General features: G+C 35.7%; 2 protein-coding genes across 3 annotated transcripts in view; both read right to left on the bottom strand.

The window, feature by feature from the left end:
• The window catches only part of HOXD3 (homeobox D3), a 38,676-nt gene that overhangs the window by 12,022 nt on the left and 830 nt on the right, over positions 1 to 25,824 (bottom strand). Inside the window, exons 1-2 of one of the 2 annotated variants that reach the window (XM_069985170.1) lie at positions 10,894 to 10,942; positions 10,524 to 10,550 (exon numbers count right to left, since the gene is read on the bottom strand). The gene's annotated coding sequence lies outside the window, so the exon portion shown is untranslated. Of the gene's footprint in view, positions 1 to 10,523; positions 10,551 to 10,893; positions 10,943 to 25,824 lie in introns of those variants that run through there. The other variant, XM_069985169.1, reaches the window with a different exon arrangement.
• On the bottom strand, positions 3,770 to 5,578 carry HOXD4 (homeobox D4). The gene is made up of 2 exons (XM_069985168.1): positions 5,155 to 5,578; positions 3,770 to 4,547 (listed from the first exon to the last, which is right to left on the bottom strand). Exons 1-2 carry the CDS (start codon positions 5,561 to 5,563, stop codon positions 4,249 to 4,251), a joined length of 708 nt encoding a protein of 235 aa, XP_069841269.1. The 5' UTR covers positions 5,564 to 5,578; the 3' UTR covers positions 3,770 to 4,248.

Raw genomic sequence — 25,824 nt, 5'->3', positions numbered from 1 at the left:
TAGTAGTAGTAATAACAATGGTAATAGCATAGACATACCCACCAGCAGCCCAGATCTCCTCTCCTCAGCTATATGACAGAGACAGTGCAGAGTATACAGTCTGCTCTCTTTGTATATAATATTCTTGGGATCTCTTCAGTTTTCAAGTCTGATAGAGTCCTTTGCTTGGCAAATTAATGACGACGCTGTGTTTCTTAAGGGACGTGCTGAATTAATTATTTGCTGGATCACGTGGGTCAGGAGTTGAAGAAACCTATTCCTGGCATCTTGCATCCACTTTGATATTGAACATGTAAGGAACATTTCTAGAGCCCCCCTGTGCTACTGATGCTGATGCCTCCTCTATGTTTACTAGTAAATCAATGCAGAAGCCTCTTGGTGGAAGATGGCAGGGAAGATGTGAGGCTCTGCATTGAGGGATTCTTCCTGATTTACTGTACTGTACAGTGGGAGCTGTTGTGCTATTGACTCAGCCTTCCCTTCATTCTTTTCCATAACGACTAGTGGTGATATAATACACACTATTTTATTGATGTATTGTTAGTAGCAGAGGAGGAGCCATTAGACAGCACACAGCCATAGCCATGTCATATATATATATATATATATATATATATATATATATATATATATATATATATATACATATACACACACACACACACACACACAGGCTATATATATATATATATATATATATATATATATATGTGTGTACTTATTTTGATGGATGATGGATATGTGTGTATGTGGTATGTGTGTGTATGCACTATATACATATGTACGCACACACACACACACACACACATATATATATATATATACACACACACACACACACACACACACACATACACACATATGACATTGTAAAAGTTCATAGAGTCCATACACTCATGCACAAAATCTGTCCATTTGTGGATTGCATTTTTATGTCTATCATTAGTACATCATGTGCTTTAGATGCACATAGTTTGTCAATTTGTATATATATATATATATATATATATATATATATATATATATATATATACGCAAGTAAGTACATATACACATACACAACACATACGTGTGTGGGGGTGTACACTCTCCCTCTCTGTGTCTCTGTCTCTCTGTCTCTCTGTCTCTCTCTCTCTCTCTCTCTCTCTCTCTCTCTCTATATATATATATATATATATATATATATATATATATATATATATATATATATATATATATATAATTGTGTCCATTGTGTAAATCTATCTATGTAGCTATTTGTCTTCTCTGGTTGGGTCAGAGTTCTGTTGGGTTGGATGTTCTGAGTTCTGAGTCTTCTATTTCTTCTATTTCTGGGGTATTCTAAATATTAAAACCTTCATATTCCACCAAAGGTAGAGATGAGATCACTGGGTCTATCTATTGACAGCACAGTTCACGTATGATATTGATTCAACAACAGTAAAGAAGGAAGACTTGGAGACAGTTTTTCCACATTATTTTATTTAAATTCAGTGACACTGAGAAAAAAAAATATACAAAATCACTGCAGGCAACTATAGGTACTAAATTCCTGGTTCATGATAGAGGAATATATATATATATATATATATATATATATATATATATATATATATATATATATATATATATATGCATCTAGTACTCATACTTGTGTATTGAATGGGCAGGCAGACTACATATGTGTGTACAGAGAAGAGCCAGCCCATCCCATGTGTTCTTTCTTTATAATACCCCCCTTTCCCCTATCATATATGTACAATTGTAGAATATGAAGCTGGTGGAGTTTTCACCTATTTTCTTGAATAGAGAATAGATTCCTATTAGATCTTACCTGATTTCTACAAGGGTTCATTATCTACACTTAAATGTTATGATATCTGCCTCAGAATGTAACGTTACATATACAATTCTGGGAATATTTCTGTTGTGTGAAATACACAGATGAATAGATAAAGAGAGAGATAAAAGATAGATAGGAGATAAAGAGAGAGATAAGAGATAGAGAGAGAGAAAGAGAGAGAGAGAGAGAGAGAGAAAGAGAGAGAGAGAGAGAGAAGAGATAGATAGGAGATAAAGAGAGAGAGAGATAAGAGATAGATAGATAGATAGATAGATAGATAGATAGATAGAAAGAAAGAAAGATAGATATGAGATAAAGAGAGAGATGATAGATAGATAGATAGATAGATAGATAGATAGATGAGAGAGAGATAATAAATAAATAAATAAACAAACAGATAAATAGATGATAGATAGATGAGAGATGGATAGGAGATAGATAGATAGGAGATAGATAGATAGATAGATAGATAGATAGATAGATAGATAGATAAATAGATAGATAGATAGATAGATAGATAGATAGATAGATACATAGATACATAGATACATAGATAGATAGATTTATATGATCCTGGTATTGTATCTATATACCTGGTGTATCCTTTTTATCAGGATAAAACGTGTACAAAGAACTCCTTTATACACACTAAATCTAAAGGCTTCTATGTCCAAAGTAGAGAGTTAAGGTCCAAGAGGTCAAGGGTTTAGAGGTCAGATCTCCCGGTTGAAATACAACTAATCGCATAGAAAATTTGTCCTCAGGATGAACCTGTGGTTTTTGGCTGAGAAGAACTTCGGTAAAAAAAATACCTTTTCACCCTCTCAACATGAAGCTGCTTCTCCCCTGTATGATCTGTCATAGGGACAATAATGCTCCTCTAATACATGGATGAGGCATCTCTAATATTATCTGTAGCTATCAGAGATCCCAGATCTCCAGCTTTAGGAGCAAACAAAGAATTCCCCCCATATCTTCCTGTCAGTGTTTCACAGATGTAAGAGCAAATACTATATGACCCAGATAAGGATTCCTCACATACCCCATGTACAATCAGTTTCCTGTCTTGTGCCTTTATTTATATGTTATATATACAGCTACTGGGTTTTTCTTTTAAACCAAAAGACTGTGATGGTCACAAAATGCTGGGATAAGTGTCAAACTCTCACTATTTTCGGTTATAATCTAACATCTAAACACGTTTTCAATATTCTAGATTGATTCACAATAAAAATAAATAGATGAATAAAAATAAATAAAAAATCTGCTATTATGCTCACCATGAGAAAAAGGCTAAAAATCTACCGTATTTCTTCTTCTGCTACTTGTTCAGGTGAATATTATTTTCCCAAATTTTATAAATATATTTTTTTTATTCCCCACATAAAATTGTTGCCTAAAAAAAAACATGATAGCATAAAGGATATATATTGTACAATGGACGAACCTGAACGTTCTACCTGAAGGAAGACTCATTCTCCAATGTGAATTATAGAAGAGGGTTTTTTTTTTATTCATTATCAGTTTATATCGCTACAGAAAGTAATACAAATAAAACAGAATATGCTACATGTGACTGTACAGTTTTTACTATGACCATTTTTTATTTGATTTTTTTTTTCCTGTGGAATTTTTTTTCCCCATAAAAATATCACATTTATCAAATTTTCTCTCATTTATTTAAAAACCAAAAAAGGACTTTGTCGTCTACAAACTAAAACTCCTACTTGAATATTTACCTTCAATTAGGTATCTCATTCTAAAGCCAGCCATAAATATATAGAATAGTCAGAGCGAGCCTTCTCCCTCCACACTATACATGAGAACAATTCTCCTTTGTGTATACAGTATTTGGCTTTGTGGTTGTATAAATTTTTTTTTAAGGAATATTTTTCTTGTGTTTTAATTAGAACAGTTCCCCTTTAAATAAATAAGTGAATACACTTTACAAATAAAATAACCCGTTTATTTCATAATAATATTTTTTCCTGTATTTTGGTATCGTGTGATTCATAATACTGGCAGTAACAAAGAAGAAACAAACGAAATCATGGCAGAGCTTTCCCCCATATGGTCCCCACATTTATGTTTTATCTCTCCCATTTCCTTGTTAACCCAATACTGCCCTGTGCTATCAGACAGAACATACAGACAGATTTTTTTTTTTTTTTTTACCTAACAATTTTCCATAGATCTCATTGTTGGTTCCTCTTGGTGAAACAAAAAAAAAGAAACATGTCCTCACAGTTTATGATGTTCAGAATTTCTACAGAGGAGATGTGAGCCTTCCAGTCCTCGTATAGGTTTACACTGCTGCACATAGGAAGTCCTGGGAATATCTTATGGAATTACAGCTCAAAAATAAAAATAACAATAAAAAGTAAAAAAAAATAATGATCTGCATCCTATAAAGAGGTGAGGTCAGTCTGATGCTCCTTAAGAGTTTGTATGTGCTGAGAAGAAGCAGATGAAGATCTCCCCTTTGTATTGGGCAACTTGTGGTCTTTCTTCCATTTCATCCTCCTGTTCTGGAACCAGATTTTTATCTGGCGCTCAGAGAGGCACAGACTGTGGGCGATCTCTATCCTGCGACGTCTCGTCAGATACCTGTTAAAATGGAATTCTTTCTCCAGTTCCAGAACTTGCTGCCTGGTGTATGCAGTCCTGGAGCGCTTGGGTTCCCCTCCTGTGTAATTTGGGTTGACTGAAACAAAGCAACGAAAGTATATTCCATGAGATCTATAATCATCATATATACTACAATGAGTCACAACATGCAGATATATAGACGATGTAAACATTGTGTGCAATTATACAGAAAGAATATATATATGTGTGTGTTTGTGTGTGTGTGTGCATGTGTATATATACATATATATGTGTGTGTATGCATGTATATATATGTTTGTGTGTGTGTGTGTGTTTATATATATATGTGCGTGTGTATGCATGTGTATATATACATATATATATATATATATATATATATATATATATATATATATATATGTGTGTGTGTGTGTATATATATATATATACAGATATATATACAGTATATGTATGCACACACACACACACACACACACACATATATCACTACTACTTTGCCTAACACATGCACACACTTTGAGGATGAAGTTTGCTCCCCAGCAGAAACAACAAAGCCACATGGCCTATTCCCTCAACCATAAAAATTTATGATGAGTGTAATGGCTTCCTAGGCTTAAATGGCCATAAATAAAAATTTCAGCAGCTTCCTAGTCCTGGTTTCCTCGAATTCGACTCAGTAATAGGAGTAAGTTACTGCTTACCTGAGTTGCAATGGACTTTCTTCATCCAGGGGTACACTACTGCAGGCTGCTTGGAAAGACTTCCATTTTTAGGGTGCTGCTGTGGGTTGCAGGGTCTGGAGACCGGGGTAGGATCTGGGCAGGGGTCTTCAGGAGCAGGGTAAGGGCTCTGGGACTCCTGTCCATGGTGACCCCGGGGCTGCAGTGCAGAAGAGCCTTGTGCATGGTGGCTACAGCTGAAGGAGGACTCGTCGCTGTAGTTTGGCCGGGAGGTGTAGATAGCTGGATGCTGGTGATAGTCAGAGCCCTGCTGGGAGCTGTAGAAATCAGGGGCTTGCTCTGCTAGGTAGCTGCTCTGCACATACTCCTCGCATGGAGGGAATTTAGGATCCACATACTTAGAGTTTACCATATAAGAACTCATGGCCATTAATTTCACAGGATAGAAAATACTAATTTTTCTGCTCTTGTCTTTTTTTTCTTGCCTCCATAGAGCCCTCCTACTTGCTGTCAACTGAATAAAGTTAGGGGGCCATGTGACCAGGCCAGCCAATCACAGGGCAGGAACTTTATCACTGGATTTTAATTGTAGCTCATAATTTTCAGAAAATAACAAAATAATATTGATTTAATTGGATCATTATGAACATTCCATCCCCTCTCCTGTTCTTAATCACACATTGCATGTTATAATACAAGACATTCTCCCCTCATCCCTCTAATTGAATTGTATAGAGTACCTATTGAATAATAATTTAAAAAAATATTTAATAATAATAATTCATATTTTTTAAGAGAATGATTGCCAAAACGTTAGATTTTAAAAGAGATAAAGGTCTGTGTAGTTATTGCTGGGATCTAATGTGAGGAGGGAGAAAGAGAGAGCTCTTATGTTGTCAGGGGGACATCAGGGGCTCTATAATATGTACAATAGACCTGTCTTGCCTTTGTCTTTCAAGGGGTCATCTAAAAGTTACCAGAATCTAGTCAGGTTGAAAATAAATTAGATAATCAGTAACTTGTGGTTTACTTTTCACAGGGAGCAATAAAACAAGAGACCATTATTTCATATTTACAAAAATTCCCCCAAAATATAATTTTATGTTGAAGTTTAAACTTTTATATGAAAGAATTGGAGCATAAATCCGTCTACAATAAATCAATGGAGCTTCAGTGATGCAAGAGACAAAAAATATACATCATGCAGATGAATAGAAAAGCAAACATGCATAGGATGAGATATATATATATATATATATATATATATATATATATATATAGCATTTAATAGGGGCTAGAATATATATAATAAAGTGAATATATAATAAAGGGTGAATGGTATATTTGATACTTTTGTGTCTATAGAATGAGATAGTTACTGTATATTACTTATATGATAGGATGAAAAATAAATATATATGTGTGTGTGTGTAATATGGGAAAAATACTATATATATATATATATATATATATATATATATATATATATATATATATATATCACGTGATAGTGTATATGACAAAGGATGCATCTCATCACAAACAACTATAACTATAGACTGAATGGAAAATAAATAGATGGAGATGAATATCTATCCAGTATTCTAAAATGATTGACATATTATATGAACTATTCTAGGTGGATTCGAAGTTTTTGCATCGACCATATATTCCCCTAGAATCGAATCTGTGACTATGTAAACACCACACAAATTCGGTTCTACAGGGTACATATAGACAACGTATAGACAGTCCTTATACCTAGGAGGGCAGTGTTCTCATATGAGTCACCTGTGAATCACCTATATGACAAGGAGGATGACAGGTATGAGGAGGGGAAGGAGAAAATGGCACGTGCAAAAAAAAAAAAATACTATTTACTTGTGTGTGTTTATAGTGAGTCCATTATTTTTACCTTCTTATAAACTAACAAAGAAGGAGCATATATATATATATATATATATATATATATATATATATATATGAATTATAATTTTCAGAACCAGGTAAACTGACGCTATACTTCCCATGAAAATGACCCCTATTATACACAGGGAGTTTACATGATGATTGTGTCATGCAAAAGAGATTAAAACCTCTTAAGGACCCAAATTAATCAGAAAGTTTTGAATATCTTATAAAAGCAATTATTAAAAAAAAGAAAGTCAAACAATGACGCCCCTAGATACCATAGATACCATGTAAACTATAAATATAACAAAATGCACAGATGCAGCAATGCAGTAGAGTTGCGTTTTTATGAAGCACATATCAGCATCAGATTATCAGGATGTTGTATTTTTGCTTAAGGCTACAGGTAAACTTGAGTTGTCCCCATAGGTCGCCACCAATACATTTCCTAAACATATTTGTATTCACCTAATACATAAGCAAAGATAACCCCGAAAGAACACAATACAACTATTTGATACCAAAATGTACATATATAGCATAGAAAGTATACCATATATCCAGAATGCAAGAAGAAGAAGAAAAAAACAAATTACAGAACTGGCCCAAATCCAACTACTATGCAGCATCAGTGTATGACAGCTCTGCAATATTTCAATAATACAACTATATATTATATTATATTCCATTACATACCAGTCAAGTTACTTGTGAGCAGCCACCCTTTGCACTATGCCCAGAAATGAGTGTGGTAGCGTTTATGGTGAAGAGCAGGTCAGAGGCCATCAGCAAACATATCCCAAAGTTTCATTATTTTTAGTGCTCGACAGTCACACAGCAGAGGACAAAAGTTCACGATTTGTTCCTGACCCATGTGCAAACTTCAGTGTCCTCCCCTCTTCAATAAGGCAGAAATCCTCAAAAAAACATCTTTAAATGGAGCCTCCAAACATGAACCCACCATCATCCTTGTAGGGTAACTACTCCATGCACTTATTTATTATTTGTAAAATATTTAGGTTTTATAGTCTGTTGTGATGTAGTTTGATATCATTTACATATATATTTACATTATATATTATTATTCTATACACTGTATGTGTCGCTGTGTATCTAACTAGATGTAAACAGATAGATCGAAGCAAGAATGTTTATATACAGGTATTTTAATCTATTTTATTATCTATCTATCTATGTCCTATCTATCAATCAATCTATCTATCTATTTATCTATCTATCTATTTTATTATCTAACTATCTATCTATCTATCTATCTATCTATCTATTTTATTATCTAACTATCTATCTATATATCTATCTATCTTCTATCTATCTATGTATATATCTATCTATCTTCTATATATCTCCTATCTATCTATTATCTATCTATCGATCTATCTATCTATCTATCTATGTACTATCTATCTATCTATCTATCTATCTATCTATCATCTATCTATCTATCTATCTATCGATCTATCTATCTATCTATCTATCTATCTATCTACTATCTATCTATCTATCTAACATCTATCTATCTATCTATCTATCTATCTCCTATCTATCTATCTATTTTATTATCTATCTATCTATCTTCTATCTATCTATCTTCTATTTATCATCTATCTATCTATCTATCTATCTATCTAATATCTATCTATCTATCTATCTATCTATCTATCTATCTATCTATCTATCTATCTGATATGATCTATCTATCTATCTATCTATCTTCTATCTATCTATCTATCTATCTATCTATCTTCTATCTATCTATCTATCTATCTGATATGATCTATCTATCTATCTATCTATCTATCTATCTATCTATCTCCTATCTATCTTCTATCTATCTATCTATCTATCTATCTATCTATCTATCTATCTATTTCCTATCAATATATCTTCTATTTATCTATCTATCTATCTAACATCTATCTATCTATCTATCTATCTATCTATCTATCTATCTATCTAATATCTATCTATCTATCTATCTATCTATCTATCTCCTATCTATCTATCTATCTCCTATCTATCTATCTATCTATCTATCTATCCATCTCCTATCTATCTATCTATCTATCTATCTATCTATCTATCTATCTATCTATCTATCTTTCTCCCATCGTATCCTATTGATTATCTGTTATTCTGTATCTTCGCCCAAACCTTCTTTATTTTACATCTAGAGATGTATTATCTATAATATAAAATATTGATGCAAGAACCCACAAGACGTCTGTAGAATTTGATGTGTTTCTCCTTGTTTTTTAGTAAAGAAAAGCTTATCATGGTGCTGACATTTTCCTATTAGTTAGACGTGGTGACCTGCATTTCACCTTATGGGAAGACTTGCTCAGACAGGTCAAAGCCACAGTGTTATTGATGAACAAAAGCGTTAAATATTCACCTCCTGCTCCACTGCCCATAGAGATGCTTTTGATCTAAGCTTTTTTTTTTTTTCTTCTGGGGCCTAATTCATACAAAATTGTATTATTCAATGTTTTATATAATAAGATTCATTCCCTGTCACTGATGAAGAGATGAGATGCAAGAGTCAGATGGGGCAAAATGACCATCATACATAATACATAGGTGAGAACAGAATAGTGCAGCTATAGTTCCCTATATTATTTTTACTATATTTATAGGAAATCTATAGTTTAGGTTTAGTTAAAAACAGGACCAGAAATATATATATATATATATATATATATATATATATATATATATATATATATATATATATATTATATATGATAATCCTTCAATAGTCCCACCATGGGGAAATTCAGTGTATATATAACATCGTTTCACGTCTATGACATTACTAACAATCTGACCCAATCTATAGAGCGATAATATGAAACAGTCGCAGATAATATTGATCACACTCTAAAGGCGCATATATATATATATATATATATATATATATATATATATATATATATATATATATATATATATATATTATAACCATGTATGCATCTAATGAAACACAAGTTATCACCCAGTCCCATAAATCCGTGCTGTGCATCTGTCCCATACTGTATTTTATCACTCCTAACTGTGGGAGGTGCTATACAGTACAACAAACCAACAGGCAGTGACTTATAGTCCATCCGAAACCCAACAAGACAGACATCTGGAAAAATTCCAGAATCAATAAAAAGTCTTCAATATAATTGCATCACTACCAGTTAATACTGTAAATATTCCAGCCATATGGTATCATAATAATAAAAAAAATCCCAGAATGCACCAAGCTCATTTACATCTTCAATTACTACCAAGTCAATTAATACACACATCTAGAAACCCCAACATCCTATGATGCCCAAATAGAAGTCACTGATGCCTTCTAGTTATATCACATTGATGCCTAATATCAAACTGATACATTGTATCCTAGACACAGTTCTCATTGACATTGATATAATATAGATGAAGTATAAATAAGGGAGCCGTATATTTACCCCATAGGTCGTTCCATTGTGTGTAACCTGTTGCAAAACAGACAAAACAAAAGATTTTAGTGCAACATTCATAGTGTTAATGCCATTGGGTAAAAAAACAGAAACGAACACAAACGAATACAATAAAGCAGTTACATTTCATATGCACATTGTACTCGTTTGGTCTCATAAAATTACCTTCAAGTTCATAGTTAATATAAACCTGACTATAGATCCTGTAGGTAAAACCACTATATGACACAAAAACATAACTTGCCCCATTGGGGGTTATGTATTTCATGGTAAAGTCAAGCATGACCATCACAAACACGTGTATGCCCCCTGCTTCTGCTCCCCCATCAAGCACTAGATTACATAGAGAATCACTTACTTTCTATTCTTTTCCTCTTTTTCTTCTTCTTCTTCTTCTTGTAAAGTGGATCCAGCAGATAGAAAGACTCCAGTGCTAGGAGATCCAGACAGAATGATCCTTTCTAAACACTGATCCTTATTACTACATGCAGGAACACAACGCATCTGCACTTGTATGCTGTTAAACTAATTTATGGTGGGAATTATATTTTAGCTTGTCAACTCTCAAGCCATAAAACAAAGTTTATTGGAATCACGTGCTCCCATCCAGCCACTCACGACTCATCTCAATGGAACCATAAATAACCATCAGCTTTAAACTTCTATTCACTAGATTGAGATTCCCAGAAGCCTCTAATAGTAACACCAAATAAAAGAAGGAATATTTAAAAAGTGAAAGTTGTACTGCAGTGCAGGTCAGACACTGCCAAGTCTAAGCTACAGGGAGGTACAGAAAGCTATGGAAAGATATGACTATACACATAGATATAGAAAGACATACATTGTAGATAGCTATGGAAAAAATATAGATAGATAGATAGATAGATAGATAGAGATAATTTTTGCTAACTATTCCTTATTTATAAATATTTACAAGTAGAAAAAAAATATTTTTTTTATATATTTATATAGAAATTAATATATGGTGTTTATGCCTTTATATGGTGTTTTTTTTTATCTATAATTTTTTTTTCTTTGTTAAATTTATGCAGGTATGAAGATAGCAATCTGAGGAAGAATTCAGCCTAAAAGGGGAAATGTTGTCAATAAAGAAGTGGCAAATGGCCGATACCCCAAGGAAACTACAATATTTATTTAGTGCTTTTGCTCTCCCTTGTAATTTACAAGCCAACAAACTGTTTACAACTTTGTAGTAGTGAGAAGATCTTTGAACTTTGGAGCCTGGGAAGAATCTGGTGTAACGTCATAAAACTAAATAGTCTGATTTTTTTTCTCTCCTCAAGGTTTTCACAAGAATGAATTTATTTGGAGGCCAAGTGTGAAGGAGGAGACCCCAGGATGCAGAAGAAGCCCAATTTATCACCCAATCCTGAAGCACCATATGTGAGGCTGAAAATGCATCTCAATTATGATCCAGGGAAATATACACCAGTAGTATATCTAGTATATACTATACTATATCTATTATATATCTAGTATATACCCATATAGATATAAAAAATACCCCTTATCCTTAATAATTTTAAACTGTTAAGGTATAGTTTCTATAATTATTATTATTATTATTATTATTATTATTATTATTATTATTATTACTAATTCGATACATTTGCTTGTAAATATAAATAAGGAACATTTTAATGAATAGGATTTAAAGGAAAGGCCATGTATATGTCTTCTCTTCTATAAAGCAATCAATTATTTGTAGCCTCCTTGAGTTTGCATACATATACATAATTCATAGACAGGGCTTCCTCTGTGATTGAAGGACATAGATGTTATAGTTATAGATCTTATTCCATTTATTTTGTATCCCAAGTCCATTGGTCTCAGTAGTGTTGCAGCTTTTACTTCTCCTTTAGTAAATGAAGGGTATTATTCCCTATGAAAGGTATGGGGAATTAATGCATGTCATCGTGTTTGAGGACAACTCTGCAAATAGGCAAAGCAGGTGCATTATTTAACTGCTACATTAATTCTTGTCAGCAGCAGAGCTGCATTTTCAGCTGTCATACACAATTAGAACCTACATTTTTGCATTATAAGGCAGTACAGTAGATGGAGGAAGAAGCAGAAGAAGAAGAAGAAGAAGAAGAAGAAGCCTCTCCTACAATTTTCATTGAACGGTTTAACTGATACTTAAGAGATTAAAATACTTGGCTGAGTCTTGCATGTGTCTTAAAGATAATGAATACAGGACATTAGCTGAGATCACGTGTTCCCTGCCCCCCCCCCCCTTTCAGGTTATCCAAAGGGCAAGTCACACACTAATTCACAGAATACAAGAGACTTGTCCAACAGCGCCTTCCTATGGGCACATATGGGAACTACATCATAAAACAAAGGCACGTGAACTTCAGCTCATCTTTACTTGACTTTTTTTTTTACCATTCCCTGTCCACAGAAGTGCAGGTATGAAAAGTTTCATTGCTGTGGACAGTAATGCTTGGCATGGCTACCAGATCTTGGTGATTGACTTCCTTTAACTGTCATGTGGCTCATAAAAAGTCACATGGGCTCACCCTATGCCATAGTGGTCATGTAGGGTCTTACAGGCTAGGTCTTTCTATGTGTATTACTGCATTACTTATGTGTCCCTGAGAACACTGAAAGGACCATACTGGGACAATTACAATTTTTATTAATTCATTGAAAAGTATGACATTTTGAGTTTTATGCCTTTAAAGGAGAAGTCAACATCATATTCTTCACTTATTTTGTTGGAAAACCTGCCATTGCACTGTAGAGTGCTCTGTTTTCAGGTGTGTATCATGGTGGTGGTGAATACAAGTATGGCCCCATCCAGTGGTTTCTCTCTGACATTCCAGCTTAGAGCAAAGTTGAAGGTTGGCGCATCTGACTACCCTAAATGAGAATACAAGGTAAGCAGCCCAAGGCTTCATTCACCTAACTGCATGACTAAGGCTGCTGACCCATCCCAGTTGGCTGAATGAGACCTTGAGTTATTAGAATCTGCTAGGTAGAGGTGTAAGGTATCTGCTGGATGGGTACATTGGATCCATATGTGCTGTATATTGTTCCCTCACCCAAAGGTTTTAATCCATGCAATAATCTGGTTTGACAAGGATGGCAGCACCTAAAAGATATCTGGTATTAAAGGAGAAGTCCGGCAAAATTTTTTATTAAAGTATTGTATTGCCCCCCAAAAGTTATACAAATCCCCAATATACACTTTTTATGGGAAATACTTATAAAGTGCTTTTTCCCTGCACTTACTACTGCATCAAGGCTTCACTTCCTGGATAAAATGGTGATGTCACGACCCAACAAAATGGTGATGTCACGACCCAACTCCCAGAGCTGTGCGGGCTGTAGCTGCTGGAGAGGATGATGGCAGAGGGACACTGAGGGACACAGGGCACTGGAGGGACACTGAGCATCCCCCTGCCATCATCCTCTCCAGCAACCACAGCTGGAAGTCGGGTCGTGACATCACCATGTTTTTTGCACTTTATGTACATTTATGTACATTTCCCATTATAAGTGTATATTGGTGATTTGTATAACTTTTGGGGGGCAATACAATACTTTAATAAAAAATTTTGCTGGACTTCTCCTTTAAGATGCCAGGCACCTATATGATAAAAGACACATCTGATTTTCCATGATAACCAGGGGAGTCATTGTGCCATCACCTTCCCCCAACCTTTATACAAATGGAGACCTGATAGCGGTATATTATCTATCCGATTACAGTTCATATTTGCAGTTATATCTATCATTAAAAACACATAGGGGGAGATTTATCAAACATGGTGTAAAGTGAAACTGGCTCAGTTGCCCCTAGCAACCAATCAGATTCCACCTTTCATTTTCCAAAGAGTCTGTGAGGAATGAAAGGTGGAATCTGATTGGTTGCTAGGGGCAACTGAGCCAGTTTCACTTTACACCATGTTTGATAAATCTCCCCCACAGTCATGGGTTCTGCTCCCGTCGCAGTTCCCCAATAGATTACACAATGCTCCACTAACATTTACAAGCATGATGAGGACAATTCTTTCTCCATCTGATTTTATAGGGATCTTCTGAACTCTAGTCGTAAAGTTTATTATAGAGGGTTTAGGATAAAATATTCATCCAACCACCCCACTACATAAACAAAGGAAGCATTCTCTACTGTTCAGGAGTAATTTGGATGGTTTGGTTGTGGGTGTGGGCTGATGTATGATGTAATATAACAGATCTATTAAAAACATCTAATTCTTATCGTAGATGGAGAACAGCCTCCATAGACCTATACTGGGGCCCATTTCACAGCACCCGATTAAAGGTTTTGACAAATCTTTGTTCAAAATTTTTCTGAATGACAAAAATGCTTTGATACTTGTAATCAGAGACATCTTCAGAGCTCAGATCTGTGATGCAAACAGTCTGAATCCCTAAACGCCATATAATGCCCATCTACCCTTAGGTTATAAGCTATTGCACTTGTTGGTGTTATCCTGGGAAGACTATTATACCTCTTCGTCAGCACAGTAACCTACTGAATATGAAATAAAGAAAAATAATGTGACCTTTCAACATCATCCCGAGCCAACAATAAATATTTAGTGGGTCATTGGGGAAACAGGGATAGAATCAGGGGCGTAGCTAGAAAGGGCTGGCCCCCATAGCAAACTTTTGATTGGGCCCCCTCTTCCCCCCATCCCACTGTAGGTAATCCCCCTGTTTGTTAGCCCTCTGCCCAGTAGATAGCATATGTTAGGCATCTCCCCTGTATCCACTCAGTATATAGTGCCCCCATGGTAGACATCTCTCCTAGAGTCCCCCATGGTAGGCATCTCCATTGGTAACCCACCATAGTGTCCCCCAAAATAGACATCTCCCCTAGTATCCTACCCCCCAGTACTTAGGCATCTCCCTGGGTAGTAGGATGACAGCTCAGGAGGCCCATTGTATTGCAGGGATGAGCCCCCTGATGCGGTGGGCCCCATGGCTGCTATAGTAGTAGTTACGCCCCTGTATAGAATAGTAATTGAGGCCTATATATTCACCTTTATATAAAGTGACGGGAACCATACTGGGTAACATTGACGCTCCCAAACAACACAAACAGGTGGTGGGAGTCTGGGTCCCCTGTTTGCCCGGGCACCTGACACATGTACTTCCTATGCCTCCAAAATGCACTTTTTAGGACAGTGCATGTCCAATAGGTGTTATAGTGAGCTAGCAGATTTTAGAAATTCACTGCCGATTATATTTGTTGCATATTCACCCGGATTTAGGTAAATGAGGGAATGTATCAAATGTTTACTCTGTGTGCACAAATATTTGTGGCATTTATACCGCTTGCCTCAACATTTAATAGATGGGTGGGGCTTATTAAAAAGGGGCGGGGCCCCACAGTCACTTGATTTAATAAACTTCTATCTGCAAAAGTTTTCAGCCAGAGCCACAGAGGGCTGGGGACATTGCTGTGGGTCTTTGTATTAGAATTTCTCTCTTGGTGGTTGAAACCCAATTGGAGTGCAATACGCCACTTTTTATTAGTGTGCCACAATTTCCAATTTTGTGAGCCAATCTAGCATATCTGGTAACAAATAAAACACAGTTGGATAAAATTGAGGGAAGAAAATACAACAATGATAAATCTGGACCATTGAATCCTATAAGGACAGAGGCTGCTCATATGTTGTTGTTGCTACTGATAATGATGATGATAATAATATTATTATTATTATTATTATTATTATTATTATTATTATTATTATTATTATTATTATATTTATTTTTATAGTGCCAACAGATTGCACAGCTGTTGCTGTTGTTGTTGCTGTTGTTGTTGTTGTTGCAGCAGCAGCATCATCATATATGAGCCTCATAGATTGAGCCTAAAGGACTTAGTACAGTCTTCCATTACACTACGCCTATTGATTTCAGTAGGAGCCATATACCTTATTTTCCCTAAGGAATCAGCTGTTTTCACTTGGAATTTTGAAAATCTGTGCTTGAATTCCATAAATATTAAACACTTTGATCACTTCTCTATATTCTTCTCTAAACACATGGCACACATTGATACAACTGGGTTTCCATTCTGTAACCAATCACTTAGTTTAATACCAACTCACTGGAGCTGAGGATTCCTCTATGTTATAACATAACTATGGTTGAAGCCAATTGTCAGCCTTCTTTTACTGAGAAATTGTAATAATAAATGTCTATTGTGAATCAATAAAAAGGAATAACAATATACAAATAATAAGCCAACCTGCCTAATATTGGCTCAGTCCCCTTGTGCTTCGTAAACAGCCCTAATCCTTTGAGGCATGGGCTTATCTATGAAGACCTGTGTCCTTTTTCCCAGACTGTATCCTGGTACTATTTGTTTCACAGGTAAGTAATATCCCCCCCCCCCCCCCCCCTTCTGATTCATCAGACTGGAGCATCTTCTTCCATTGGTCCATGTTCCAGCTCTGTCTGGTTGGTGACCATGCAGCCACATACACAGTAAGCTGTAATACAGTCTATGACTCAGTGTCTGGTATGACCTCTTTCTATCATAATCAGTAGTGTTAAGCAGAGTTTCCAAACTGCATAGGTTTGTCCATGTTCTCTTCATGTATTCATGTTTTCCAGGACTCCCTAGGACTGCATCCAACTTCTCCAGCCACCAGGAGTCAAATGCTGAGAGTTCAGGTTCAGAGAACAGTTGCCAAACCCAAGCAGTGTGGCAAGTCTGCTCAACACTTATAACCAGTAGCAAAGTTGTCAGTAAGTGGTGCTACATCAGTTCTTCTATGGGATTGGATCATATGAGCCATCTTTCTTTATCTGCACACACATTAATATGCCTTGGGTGATAATGACTCTGTCACTGGATCTGATCCCCCTTGGAACACTATTGGAAGATACTTACTTACAATATGGCCCTTGTCAGAGTCCCATTTGCCCAATTTTCCTGCTTTCAATTTATCAATTTTAAAAATGGACTGTTCACTTTCTGCATCATCTATCCTACCTTGTTAGGCACCATTGCCCCAGTAATCAATGTTCTTCTCTACACCAGGCAGTGGTTTTAACACTTTGACCGGTTGATATATGTCTAATGTTCGTTTGTACATTGAACCAGTTATTTATTCTGTAATTAGAAACAGGTTTAGGCAGAAATGAAATTACTTAAAGGGGTACTCAATTTTTTTTATTATTATTATTTCAAATCAACTGGTTTCAGAAAATGACAGAGATTTTTAATTTACTTCTATGAAAAAAATCTCCAGTCTTCTAGTACTTATGAGTTGCTGTATGTCCTGCAGGAAGTGGTGTATTCTTCTGACACAGTGCTCTCTGCTGCCATCTCTGTCCATGACAGAAACTGTCCAGAACGGTAGCAAATCTCCATAGAAAACATCTCCTGCTCTCCAGACTGGAAAGAATACACCACTTCCTGCAGGACATACAGTAGCTGAAAAGTACTAGAAGACTTGTTCATTCGATAGATAGATAGATAGATAGATAGATAGATAGATAGATAGATTGATTTTTTTTTTGTGCGGCATACCCCTTCAAGTCATAAGTTGCTAGATTTTATTGGGGTTTACATGATATACTGTACATCTTAGGTCCCTATTACATTAAAAGATGTCTGACAGATTATTTTACAGATTTTTTCAGCCAAAGCCAGGAATGGATTTGAAAAGAGGAGAATTCTCAGTCTTATCTTTACGACCTGTTCTCTGTTTATAGTCCGTTCCTGACTTTGGCTGAAAAAATCTGTCAGATAATCTGTCAGACATCTTTTGGTGTAATAGGGCCCTTAGACTGCATTAAGCTAGTACAGATTTATGAAAATAATACATCCATTTGTATAGCTTAAAGCTAGGTAGAGTGCAGAAGATAGCAGCGCCCCTTATGTTTGATTTGGCACATCTTGGACTGGATGGACACCTTTCCCTTTCCATATGGCTTACCTTATACCAGCATACCAAAGATCTAGAAAGAATCCAGTGCCTAGGGCAGCACCTTGCAGGGGGGCAGCACCAGGGAGCAGAGAGGCAGAAAAAACTAATTTTTTTGTTTTTATTTTTTCAGTTTCCCTCCTCCCGTTCAGACTTGCCAGTAAATCTGGTGTCTTTTCCCGGGGGGTGGGGGGTATGGTGGTATTGGTCAGGTCTGGAATCATCAATAGGTGCGTGAAGATGGGGCGTCTTCAGGTTTAGTGCCTAGGGCAGCAGCAGCTGTTAATACAACCCTGTCTAGAGACGTAACTTTCTAGGCCCCAGTGAAATAATCTATAACTGAATAACAAGGCCTCTTAATCTGTTTTCTAATACTGGTCTGGTGTCTTATGATGAGACGAAGGTGCCTTGGAACCTCCAGGAACTATAGTCTAGTGCAACTGCTACCTCTGCCCCCCACCCCCATCGTCTCTGTAGGGGTTGATGTTAGTCTGTAATGGATGGTTAGCCAGTAAATACAAGAGAGATTATATAACAAACCATAGATAGATAGATAGATAGATAGATAGATAGGAGATAGATAGATAGATAGATAGATAGATAGATAGATAGGAGATAGATAGATAGATAGATAGATAGATAGATAGATAGATAGATAGATAGAATAAAAAAATCTACTTTACTGCAAACAGATTAAGCAAAGAAAAGCCTGAAACTTCATTCAGCCATATGCTCAATGTTTCTGCTTTGCTCCATGAAGCCTTTAAAAAAACTTAAAAGAGGCCCCCATGGAACAGGGCTGAAAGATTGCACATGTGGCTGAATAAGGTTTGTCTCTTCTTCACTTTATCCATTTGGAGTGCAATTTTTTTTAATCATTGTGTGGACACATGGTCAAACTCTGAAGACCTGTCTCTGTCTATTCACACAGTGCCACATATATTCATGGGGGGCTCAAATAGATAGAAGTAGATATGCAGGGACTATAAAACATTAAAGGTGTGGAGATAGATAGATAGATAGATAGATAGATAGATAGATAGATAGGAGATAGATAGATAGATAGATAGATAGATAGAAGATAGATAGATAGATAGATAGATAGATAGATAGATAGATAGAAAGATAGATAGATAGATAGATAGATAATAGATAGATAGATAGATAGATAGATAGATAGATAAATAGGAGATAGATAGATAGATAGATAGATAGATAGGAGATAGATAGATAGATAGATAGATAGATAGATAGATAGATAGATAGATGATAGATAGATAATAGATAGAGATAGATAGATAGATAGATAATTGATTGATTGATAGAAGATAGATACATGGAATAGAATAGATATAGAAGATAGATAGATAGATAGATAGGAGATAGATAGATAGATAGATAGATAGATAGATAGATAGATAGGAGATAGATAGATAGATAGATAGATAGATAATAGATAGAGATAGATAGATAGATAGATAGATAGATAGATAGATAGATAATTGATTGATTGATAGAAGATAGATACATGGAATAGAATAGATATAGAAGATAGATAGATAGATAGATAGATAGATAGATAGATAGATAGATAGATAGAATTGTTGTTGGGAAGTAATAGAAGTAAAGGTCATGTGTAAATGGAAGCTTTGATCTGGAGGAACATACTTGCTTTCTGGCATGGAGTCAAACACCTGGTGTACAGGAGAGGAGTCTGTTTCTGTTTTACTCTGTCAGGACAGACATCTATAACCCAGTGAGGATTGTATGCAAACTATTACAGGATTCTTGATATACATTCCTCAGTGATAGTGGTGTTCTGCAGAGGGAATCCTGGTTATTTTACACACATCTATGATACTGCAGAGATCAGAGTTACACTTTGAACATTCCCTAATGTCATCCTAGGGATTGATGGTTCTCTTCAGAGCTCAGGGGATACAGCAATGTGATCTTCTTATAAGCCAGGTCTATAGCTCAGATGGTCTTCATTACCATAACTGCAGTAATGGTGTCTGAACTTCATCTTCAGTTATGTGGAAGGTAACTTTTAGATCTGTTAAAGTTATGTATTTTTTTTTATAGGGTTGTGTTTTTTTTTTATATAACATGTGTATAGTGCATAGTAATAAATGCGTACAAGGGTCTGGAGCAAATAAGCCGGGGAGGGGACCTGCCGCCACTAGAAGTTACAGAACTACAATTCCCATCATTTGTGGAAAACTAAAGCCAAATCTTCTGCTGTCCAGTGATAACAAGAATTGTAGCTGGAGGGCCCTAGGTTCCCTTACTTGGTCTAGGAAAGTAGGGGTTAAAAAAAATGAGAATTGAGGCCCTCCTTGTGTTTTACAATCCCTCTTTCTTGCCACAGTCCCTCTTCCTTTAGGGTCCGTTCACATGTACAGGATCTGCAGCAGATTTGATGGCGCATATTTAAATATGCAGCAGATCTGCAGCAGATATGACGGCCCAGAATTACTTTGCATTGAATCTGCAACTTCAAATCTGCGCCATCAAATCTGCTGCAGATCTGCTGCAGATCCTGTAAGTGTGAACGCACCCTTAGGGACGTTCACACGAACCGGATCCACAGCGGATTTTCTGCTGGGGATCCGCAGCAGATCCGCAGCAGATTTCATCTAAATAACTGAACACAGCATCAAATCTGCTGCGGATCCTGTACGTGTTAACACACCCTAAGGGTGCGTTCACACCTACAGGATCCGGAGCAGATCCGCATCAGATTTGATGGTGCAGATTTGATGCTGTGTTCTGTTATTCAAATGAAATCTGCTGCAGGTCTGCTGCGGATCCGCAGCAGAAAAATAGCTGCGGATGCGGTAAGTGTGAACGTACCCTAAAGGTAACTGCTCAGGATGGGTTTACAGCACCAATCATCTTTGGGGCCTCCCTTTCTCTGGCTCCATAGAATACACAAGGCAATGTGTTTGATTGTGTTCCCTATATTATATATAGAAGTGCAATGCATAGGAATCACACATTTTTTTGTGGTCATAGTAACTAATCAGATCTTTTTAGCTTTTCTAAACTCCATAATAAAACAAAACTACACACAACTAGAATGTGATCTGTGCCTTAAGGCCAATCCACAATGGACCCTAGTCTATACACATGTTTGCAGTATGCACAGTATGTAACATTGGAATGAGACAACTGAAGCCAATGTTCATCACTTTATGAGTCTTCATGAATCTTCAGTCATGATCATTTTCGTGCCATGGTCAGGAAGAATAAGCCTTAGTATTTATTTTTTTCTCTCTTCATAAAAGGAATATTGTAGTACAATGTCAGAAATGTACCAAGAACTTTTCTTGGTCTACTCAGTGGGAAAGAGGCCTAAGGGGACAAAGAGTTCTTAGTGTGAAAGTTGCCTGAGGGTGCATTCACAGTTGCATAGTATAAGTTTGTTTAAGAAAAATGATAAAAACATTTAGCTGAACCCCTTTACACCAGTTTATCCGTGTTTTTATTACACCATATTATTTACTTTCTCTCTATACAAATAGGAAGATTTACTAGGCAGAAAAATAGTATTTATTTATTTAATTAATGAACTTTGTTATGTGTTTTAGACACATTTTACACCTTACATGGTTGTTAAAAAATAAAATGTTTAGAATAAAGGGCATGGAATACAGAAAGGGGGATTAGAATCAAAGACTCTAAATTCTTCAAAATGTTGGCACACATTATTGTGTAAAAGAGCAAAACAACCAAGAGGCAAAATGAGGGGGTCTGTGACGCAGCATATGGTTCTGTGCTAAATTTGCTGCATCTTTGGTTTAGTTGTAAGGTGAGAGAAAAAAATATGTACAAATATAACATATTAATCAAAATGTAATGGGGGAAATGTACTAATTTACTAAGTAAAATGTGCCAGAATTCTAGCAATTTGGAGGGGAAAAACCTGTCCTTGCCCCAGATTTGTTATGTGTTTTAGACAGCTTTTATTCCTTGCTAGACAGTTTGGTGACTCATGTAGAAAAGGGGACATAGCTAAGTATAGTCATATAACGCACCAGATTTATTTATGGTTTGGATTATAATTTTCCTGCAAAATATTGGTATAGAGTAAGTTAGCCAAGAGATGGCATAAGAAATAATATAGTTTCCAACATGTCTGCCACCATGCGCCAAGTGTATTACACAGCTTGCACCATTTTGAGTTGGCGCATCTTCTTCTTTATCTATCTCCAAAACAGAAATAATAAATCGTACCCATCATTACGAATCTATAAGCATTAAGGGTCAGTTCACACCATTGAAAAATTGTTTCAATGAGAATTCCTGTTGCCTCCAAACTGGACAAAAAAAAAAAAAATCAGTAACCATATGTCCTCTGCATCTGACAAAGAAATGCTGCATGCCATGCCTGTGCCCAGCCAGGGAAGCCTCAACTGGGGCAACTGCTGCTGCTGCTGTGGCCATTGTTATAATGGGCGCTGCACACCTGCAGCTCTGACACTGCTGCTTTATTCTCTGGTGACTGTGGTGCAGGAAGATGGGGAGCAGCAGAGACCTCCACTATACAGTATAGAAATGCCTGCCCAACACCCCCTTCCCCATAATGAGCTACATGACTCCCTTCTAATAAAAGCCCCCCAAATGGCAGCTGGTGTATTATACATCAAAGGTGTGCAGGCCAGTCCAGGATTCAGCCATATGTATTAGTGTTCTTTCATTTTATTTAATTTTGCAATATTTGCCATCTGTTTAAAATTAGAATCTCAGTCAGTGGAAAAATCCTGTTATTTCACATTAGTATTATTTTAAATGTAATATATTAATGTTCAATATTTTGTAATCATCTGTATATGTCTATCTATCTCCTATCTATCTATCTATCAGATAGATCCAACCAACCATCCATTTCCTTGTGCTTCCTTTTAGATACTTATTAACATATTAACAGCAAATGCAATATACAGTAACCTGGTAATCCATTAATCCATCTCACAGGAGAACCAACACATAGTAAATAAATGGCATTGCATAAACCTATGCAGTGAGTATACAGATTGGGGGTGTTTGAGAAAAATACATGTAATGTATTCATAATGTTTAAAGTCTTAAAATGTATCTATCTATCTATTATCTATCTATCTATCTATCTATCTATCTATCTATCTATCTATCTATCTATCTATCCATCTCCTATCTATCTATCTATCTATCTATCTATCTATCTATCTATCCATCTCCTATCTATCTATCTATCTATCAATCATCTATCTATTGTGTGTCTATCTATATATCATCTATCTATCATCTATCTATCTATCTATCTATCTATTTATTTATCTATCTTTCTATCTATCTCCTATCTATCCATCTTTTCCAAAGTCTCTCTATCTAGTATCAAAGATGTGTGTGTGTGTGTGTGTGTGTGTTGTTCTTCTTCTTCTCTCTTCCTTCTCTACCTTTCTAGCTGTATTCTTTCTTTCTTTCTTTCTTTCTTTCTTTCTTTCTTTCTTCCTTCCTTCCATCCATCAGCTCCTATCTATCTATCTATCTATCTATCTATCTATCTATCTATCTATCTATCCATATTTTCCAAAGTCTCTCTATCTAGTATCAAAGGTGTGTGTGTGTGTGTGTGTGTATGTGTGTGTGTGTGTGTGTGTGTGTGTTTGTGTGTGTGTGTGTGTGTGTGTTTCTTCTCTCTACCTTCTCTACATTCCTAGCTGTTTTATTCATTTAATTAACTATCTATCTATCTATCTATCTATCTATCTATTATCCATCCATCCATTATCTCACATGTATCTCCAATCTATCTATCTATCTATCTATCTATCTATCTATCTATCTATCTATCTATCTCCTATCTATCTATCTATCTATCTATCTCCTATCTATCTATCTATCTATCTATCTATCTATCTATCTATCTATCTATCTCCTATCTATCTATCTATCTCCTATCTATCTATCTATCTATCTATCTCCTATCTATCTATCTATCTATCTATCTATCTCCTATCTATCTATCTATCTATCTATCTATTTCCAATGTTTATGTAGTATATACTGTTCTCTTCCTCTTGGATGTAGTTAAAAGGTAATCAAAAATAAGATGAAAGGAAGTAATTGGAGGATGTGTGTAAGTGACATCTGTAGGAAGGGATGTATTGACTCTTCTTATTGCCCATATTACCCCTTTCATGAGATTTGCAGTGTGAGTAAAACTGTAAATTCCTTTGTCTACTTTGTGAAGTGCTTTATTGCAGCTTGCACCTCCTCGCCACCAGTGTGAATTGGAGCTTCCCTTTCTCCTGGACTTCCTGTGCTTCCTGTGATGCTGCTGCCAGCTGCTGGGTTCTGCCGCAGTGCAGAGGAGCACTAAATACCTTTCCCAGCTGTCTGACAAACAAGCCTGAAATACTTTCTTTGTTCTGATTTTCCTGCAGCACAACCTTCACCAGCAGAACCAAAGATGACTACACTACCCACTACAGTACCATGCAATATACCATTGTAGTACACAGCAATAAGCCATAAAGGCTGTCCAAGAAATAAATTTACACACCAAAAACGATAGAGACATAGGTAGGTATGCAGACAGATAGATGGCAATGAGGTAGGTAGGTAGATAATAGAAAGAAAGATAGATAGATAGATAGATAGATAGATAGATAGATAGATAATAAATAAATAAATAAATAAATAAATAGATAGATAATAGAAAAAAGATAGATAGGAGATACATAGATAGATAGATAGATAGATAGATAGATAGATAGATAGATAGATAGATAGATAATAGATAGATAGATAGATAGATAGATAGATAGATAGATAGATAGATAGATAGATGATAGATAGATAAGAGATAGATAGATAGATATAAATGATTGATAGATATCTCAATATATTTCTACCTACGAGAAATCAATAACAATACAACAGTATGTAATCTATACAACACCTTGCATATAGAGCAGGTATGGTTGAGTATTCTCATATTATAGAATAGGTTGCTTTCCCATTTTTCCAGACATGTCTAGACTGTCACTGCACAACATGGGGGCTGATGGTGTTTGTGAAGATGCATCTCAGCTTAATGGAAACCAATAGTAACCTGCTTCGTTATATAATCGCCAATATATTATATGACAACATATACAAATACAACCACTGAAATACTCAAATACTCCATGCCAACAGGTAGTATAATGTCCCTGGAATTATAACTAGTGGTCAATACGACTTTAATAAACTGAAATACAATACAGTAAAGGGAAGATACATGTATTTTTAAACGCACCATGATTCTTGATGTGTATACTTTCAGCTCAGATAATCTACAGTCTATTATTTATTTCTTT

Source organism: Dendropsophus ebraccatus, chromosome 9 (genome assembly GCF_027789765.1).
Source record: "Dendropsophus ebraccatus isolate aDenEbr1 chromosome 9, aDenEbr1.pat, whole genome shotgun sequence".
Lineage (NCBI taxonomy): Eukaryota > Metazoa > Chordata > Amphibia > Anura > Hylidae > Dendropsophus > Dendropsophus ebraccatus.
Note: the sequence above shows the minus strand (reverse complement) of the source record. Positions and strands in the feature narration are given on the sequence as shown.